At 38.3% G+C, this 7,237-nt stretch overlaps 1 protein-coding gene across 1 annotated transcript; it reads left to right on the top strand.

Moving 5' to 3' along the window:
• Window positions 1-494: 494 nt before the first annotated feature.
• On the top strand, window positions 495-6,528 carry asb2a.2 (ankyrin repeat and SOCS box containing 2a, tandem duplicate 2). The gene is made up of 10 exons (XM_079639462.1): window positions 495-752; window positions 1,015-1,245; window positions 1,352-1,474; window positions 1,897-2,066; window positions 2,150-2,305; window positions 2,387-2,632; window positions 2,720-2,891; window positions 3,445-4,015; window positions 4,240-4,393; window positions 4,511-6,528. The coding sequence occupies exons 2-10, from the start codon at window positions 1,022-1,024 to the stop codon at window positions 4,636-4,638; spliced, it is 1,944 nt and encodes a 647-aa protein (XP_079495588.1). The 5' UTR covers window positions 495-752; window positions 1,015-1,021; the 3' UTR covers window positions 4,639-6,528.
• The last annotated feature ends 709 nt before the right edge of the window (window positions 6,529-7,237 follow it).

Below are 7,237 nucleotides of genomic sequence, written 5' to 3'. Positions count from 1 at the left end.
GATTGCATTACTTGCACTGTTTTGAAGCTGATAGCTTCATTGCCACACCACTACAGATTAAAACACATGAGTCATGTAATAGAACAGGAGGTGAGTGTCCATCTGAGATGTTTACAGAGTCACAGAGGTTTCCAGCACATTCAAGCGCTCAGAGACAGCTGTCTCTGGAAATGGGGTCACTCAAGCATAGAGCACATACTGATATATGCATGAAGAAATATGGCAGTAAATTTGTAATTAATGCATGTAGAAAGCTGTATAGTGGTCATTATAGGACACAATGTAAATCTTTGCAGCACAATTTATTATAGAGTATAATGTTCAAATACAATGTACAAATAAAAACCGCCATTATTTCACATAAGCAGGAAATATATATAATCAGTTGATATATAATCAGTTATATTATATTCCTGTTTTTGCACATTTATAGGCTACTGAATGAAGTCCAGTGCTGCAAAGTTGATTTATAGCAAATTTATATAAAGTAAATACAAAGTAAACCAATCAGATACTACTTCTTCTGCTCTTCCCGTTTATTGGCCCATAAGCAAAGAGGATCATGTCACATCTAGGCCAGACATATAATGAATCACATGCAAGCCAGGCAGATATATTTATAAGATTATCAGTTTTGTTTACATCGTGACGTGAAATCAGACTCTTCATAAAGCGAGCAGCAGCAACTCCCGTACAGAAGGAGGAGGAGACCCACATGCACACATTAATAATAGTTGATATTCTGCAGAAAGGTAGGTGGACTTCTTAATGCTAATAGTAATGAATTATAATGGTGATGTTAGGACTTATGAAATCTAAGGTGTAAGGGAATTTCTGTGCATTTTTTTTTATGTTTATGTATTTTTTTTTAATGTTTTTGAGATTTTTTTTTTGTTATTAACCTGGTATTTTGAAGCTAATTTGTCTTGACAGTTTGTCTGATTGATTAGAACTAGGCCTACATTATTTGAACGTTCTTCAGGGTTAAAATCTCTGAGCATTTTACTATCACAGGTGCAAAATGGCAGCAGCTATGGCTGTTTCAAGGACAATAAATGAAGACCTAGAGGACTACAGTGCGTATGCACACATGTCTGAAGAACAGCTGCTACAGTTAGCCATTGAACGAAGTCTAGCTGATACAAATTTAACTCCATGGCACAATCGACAACCGCATGTCCACACAGGGCCAGCTGTCCCTACACAACAACCACCATTTAACCCTAACTCAGCAAACCCTCCCAGGTGATTTATTTTCCGTCTTGTTATGCACAATATGCTCCAAGTAAACAATACAAACATCACTTTTACGTCTCTATATAATGAAACTTTATTGCTGCCCTCCTTTCAGTGAGATTACGTGTACACAAATCAACAGAGATGTTCAAGATCATTTGTTCAGTAAGGACAAAGACAAGGTGATTGCCTGGACAAGGCACAGTGGACACCTGCAGGTCACAGTGGAGGATGTGAAGTGAGTGGTAGGAAAGATCTCGTTCAATTTGTGTGTGTGCTGTTGTTCCGATTAGCAGCGACCTATTACTGATATTAGACCAACAGCACCATTGCAAGTGCAATTCTGCTTTTGTACAACAGTTCAATTAGCAGGTTAATATTGAGTAACTTACATTTCAGACACAATACTTACCATTCATTTGTTCATCTTTGCTCTTCCAAAATGCATAAATGAACGGCACACTGTATTGTTTCCTTCATGAATTAATCATTGTTTTTGAATTAATTGTTTGAATGAATGACTCACTTGTCGCCACCTACTGGCGTAACATGTAACTTTGAAAATAGGTCAATAGTGAAAAGCAATATCATGCTCATGGATTGATCTCATCCATTGAGATAACAGTCATATTCTTAAGATTCTCTTATTTGTTCTTTCAGTGATATAGACCCTTTTCTCTCCGCCATTTGGAGAGGAGATGCAATGGCTCTACAAGAAATCATTAATTTCAAATCTAAAAATCTCAATGAACCCAACCAAGACGGCTGGATACCGCTTCATGAGTCTGCATACTATGGCCAAATCGAGTGCCTTATGGTTTTGCTCAAAGGTGATGGATGAATCAATTCAGATTGATCTCCAGTCCAGAATCGCATTCATCAAAATCACAGTTGTATCTCATCTCTCCCACAGCCAGACCAGATACGATCAACAAACGAACAAACACAAGTCAGACACCGCTCAGTCTGGCAGTGGGTCGCAAACATGTTTCGTGTGTATTGCACCTCTTAGAGCAAGGAGCTGATCCTAACATTGCAAATAACCAGTGGGAGACACCACTGCACAAAGGTAAACATATTTGATACCTCTCAACAACTGCACAGATGACCAGAAAGAGGTCTGAACCATCACTGTTGTTGTTGTTTACAGCATGTGAGAAACCCAATGAAGAGATTGTGGAGCTTCTTTTGAGATTTGAAGCTTCACCATCCAAAGTCTGTATTCAAGGTGGTACTCCACTACATGAAGCAGTGAGGAACAAGAATTTAGAGATTTGTAAGATATTGGTACAAGCAGGGGCAAAGCTGGGGGCCAAAAATGTTTATGGCATTGACAGCCTGTTTACAGCTGCTCAGTGTGATGCTGTCGACGTGCTTAACTTCCTCATTTTTAAAGGTAAGAATTTGTGTGTGGTAAGACAAGATAAAAAAATTAATTACTTACTTTAATCAAGTAGCATTAACCAAGTTACCTATTTTTTAGGAGGTAATATTAATACCCAGGCAAATGATGATGCAACTGCATTGTTTGAGGCTTCTAAGAATGGTCATGATGAAGTTGTTGAGATCCTCTTGAAGAAAAGAGCTGATGTTAACAAAGCCAACAAAGCTGGATTACTTCCTATTCATATTGCTGCAAAGAACGGTCATGAGAGGTTAGTAGGCCTACTACACTATATAAGTACATCACATATATATCTTTATTACACTGCTCTTGAGATTACGTACATTTGATTGGTTCTGATTGAAAGCTCGAAATCTGATTGGTGGAGCTTTCTTTGCAGAATCATACTATGTTCAAGGTTCAATCAATGTAGTTTTTCACCAGGGATTACACTGCTGAACATGTTTGACAAAAATAAGTTGAAATAATGTGAACTGATGACTTAACCAAAAGCATTGATTAATAGCATTGGAGCTCATAGTTACATTCAAAATGTATAATTCTTCATAAAAAATCCAAATTCCCCTATATGGAGAAAATGAATGGGATTTTTACTTCTGGAACCCGACTGCACTCTATAGTTTACTCACCATTGTCCGCAGCAATGAGTCCACTCATCAGAACTGGCACTACTTTCGTGTCTCTCCTATCACGCCAGACTCATGCTCATTTCATACAAACGTAACATCAGTTATTGATTGAAAATGACCTTAAACTATTTTATTCATGAAGAAATAAATATCTCTCTTTCTCATCTTCCTCAGCATTGTTGCCTTACTAATCCCAAGAACTAACATGGCCAAAGTGATATACTCTGGCATCAGTCCTCTTCATTTTGCTGCAGAACGTAACAGAGATGATGTTCTAGAAACGTTGATTGAGGGAGGATATGACGTCAACGCCACGCTGTCAGATGACTGGTCGAAAATGCATGAAGATCGTCGCAGCACGGCTCTGTACTCGGCCGTGGCAAACAGGAACATTGAGGCAGCTACTATGCTGTTAGAAGCAGGTGCTAACCCCAACCTGGACATTTTCAACACCCTGCTAGTGGCTGTGAGGAAGGGAAGTATGGAAATGGTGGCATTACTGGTACAGCATGGTGCTAATGTCAATGCCCTACTGCCAACTCATCCCACCAACTTCCCAGCGGTTTTGGCTTTCTGTGTGAGGCAGAAGTTGATTATGAAATATCTACTGGACAATGGCTGCGATGCACTATCATGTTTTAACTGTCAATATGGCAGTAATCCTCATCCCCCCATAAAACTAAGACGGAATGGACATGAAAGAATATATTGTTTGAATGACGAACCTTCAGAATACTGTGTACAGGTACAGATTAAAAATAATAATAAAAAAAAAAAGTGTTTTACTAATTTTTAAACCATTTTGAGTCATTGTTTTATAATATTTTATAAAATAAAATATAAAATATATATATTGTAAATAAAATATAGATTTTAATCTTATTATTATATTTATTACACTCTATATTCAATTGTATCATTTTACTATTTTCTGTAAAACCAAATTGATTTGATTTGATTTTTTTACAGTTTTGTGAGGTAATCTCCCCTCCCTCAGTCAGCGAATTGGCAGGACCCATCATAAACACGTTGCTTGACTATGTGGGTCATGTTAAACTCTGCTCTAGAATAACTGAGCATCTAGACAGTTACAAAGAATGGGCCCATATTAAAGAAAAATCGGGTAAGAAATTCTTTCTAATCTCTTCATTTGCAGAACCTAAAATTATGGATGTGCAATTGAATACATTTTTCAAATAATTGGAACTAAAAATGAAAAAATGAAACCTCTCTATTTCAGTTCTTCCTTGCACACTGATGCATCAGTGCAGACTCAAGATTCGTCAGCGAATGGGAATCACCAGACTGAGGAGAATCAATTCTCTTCCTCTACCAGGGAGACTGATCAAGTTTTTGAGTTATGAATGAGAATCATTTGAGGATATCCTGTGATGAACGTCATGCCAATCTGAATTGTTTACAGAACTTGCTGATTTGAATTCTTTTGTTACAGACATTTTTCTCTGAAAAATCACTGATTACCCTATGAACCTAATCACTGAACTTTTTTTAAAAACCATTTAGCATAATTACTTTGTTTGGAATTCTAAATACAGCATGTAAATAGATTAATATTAAAATGTACATAGGATACATAGTATAAAAAGTCAGAACTAGCACACAAGCAAATGCAGTATATGAAGGACTGGCTTTCTAGCAATGCAATTGTATTTATATGTATGCATAACCAAATTTACTTGCACCCTAAGGCTTTTTATAATGCGACTATAAGTGGATATTTCTGGTCCTTAATCTGCTGTAAACACAATGAAATATTATGTGATGTTTTCTTATTCTGCTTTAATATCATGAAGATGCACTGTACACAGTGTAGGTATTGCACATTTGTTTTGTAAATGAGTTAACATTGATGTAACCTGTCATATTATAGAGCTTTGTGTAACTCGGCAGTATTCCTGTAAGTTTGTGGTGTTCCCTTTCAATATTGGCCTCTAAACATTGCGTCAGAACTGGCACTATGGGGAAACACATTTCTCCAAGAAATACTGAAGCCTGATTGGAACAACGCTGTGGCATTGTAATGGCCAATGGCGTTCAAGAGCAGGAATCAGGGGTGGGATCGCTCCCTATATAAGGTGGCGCAGAAAGACATCTCCTTAGAATCATTCTCCTTCACACAACGCAAGTCAGAAGCCTTTCTTTTTCGCCGTCAAGTCAATGATTCAAGTGGATGCCGCTTTTTCACCGCTCCCTATTCAGCGTTTCAACGAGAAGATTTGCAACGCCGGTGTGGGATCCTTCGAGCTTTGTAAGCTGTCGTTTACAAACAGCCAAGCATGCAGCCTCAGCCTCCATGGGATCATGACACATTACTGTATAAACACTAAGCCACTGTTTTCAGTAATGTATTGTAGTGCTGTCTATACTAACCGGCCTGCCCTCCCACCACTCAATGACTTCATATAGTATACATCGGCTGCTGTATTGATTAGGACATGTTGCTTACATTCCCGTTATGTATGCTGGTATGCTTCTGGCATTCAGTTCATTTTTATGATCAATCCCTGGCTGTAACGCTGCTTTTATTAGGTGTATGGTGTTGTTTACACTAATCACTATATAGTTAAGTGTTGCCATCTTTCATTCCCTTGCTATGATAATCACCAGCTGTGCCGCTGTTCTCATAAGAGGGCATTGTGCTGCTTGCGCTATCTGCTATATATCATGATAAAGCACCTGCTGTGTCGCTGCTTCCATAAGGGATTGTACCAATGTCCCCTCCAAGCTGTGTGCGTACACAGCCACTCAAAAAAACTAAAATGCGCACATAGACATGCAAAAATTGGTTGGGAAAGACATTTGATTGTATGCTCAGGCAAACCACTATAGAGTTAGAACCAAGCGGCAACCTTCCTGTTTCTCTCTTGAAACCAACACGGAAGGGACTTAAACTGCAATTCATGGACTGGCCGCTAGAGACAGGCTGCAAAAGCGAGTCAATCCCATTTACCCGCCATGTTAAAATACCCAACTTTACAGCAGAATTTTTTTTACAGCCTGGTGCATAAAGTGGTTTTGGTCTTTGGTGCTTGGACCCTGATAATCACTGATTGTAGCTATATTTTTATTCTAGTTTTATTTAAAACCTATTTGTATAGGTTGACATTCAGGGCTGTTGTGGTCGTTGCAGAGTGCAGGTTTCAATGTGAGAAAGTAAAGCAAACAGTGACTATAAACTATCCTACAGTGGTTGCAGCATGTAAGAGATCTAATAAACCTAATACAATTTAACTACCATTCTTTCAAATAGTTAATGTATTCAACGGGTATCATGGTTGGCTAAATACCACAACCATAATAAATAGTGTCTAAACAAAAAGAGCAACAGTTTGTAAATCAATATTACTTATAATTATAGCATATCAGCGACTAAAAGTCTAAAAACAGCATGTAATTATATACGGACAAAAAATATTATGGCAATGATTCTTGAAATTCTTAATCAGACGAGATAGTCGCAGGCTGCGGAGAATGCAGGTGGCGACTGGGAACGTCATGTCTTGCTGAGACGAGGGAGGTCGATCACGTGTACTTTCTCAACAGCCCCATCTCGCAGGGTGGCCTCTTCAGCAACACTGTCAAGGACTTTGCCCAGCAGTTCTCGGCAGTAAAGACGCAGGCATAGGCGATTAAACACATCTTGCTCTCGGCACAATGCCACCAGGCCGCTGAGGTCACGCTCGTTGTCTGCTCGTTGCAGAGGGCATAATGAATTCGCCCTGGAAGAGTGTGTACAGACATTTTTCAATATTTTTCTTTCTGTGTATTTATAAAGTCTGTGCTTTTGGAGAGATATAATAAAGATTCTCCTTTCTGTTTCCGTTCGCATTTATACAGTAATAATATATGCCCTGTCTTGGGGATATGCATGTTAATTTATAGAAAAAATATGTAAATTAATGCAGGAAAGTCTGTTTAAGGGCTATGTGTCTTTCCTTGCTTTTCA

Source organism: Phoxinus phoxinus, assembly GCF_949152265.1.
Source record: "Phoxinus phoxinus genome assembly, chromosome: 16".
Classification (NCBI taxonomy): domain Eukaryota; kingdom Metazoa; phylum Chordata; class Actinopteri; order Cypriniformes; family Leuciscidae; genus Phoxinus; species Phoxinus phoxinus.
This window is presented reverse-complemented; position numbering and strand designations above follow the sequence as displayed.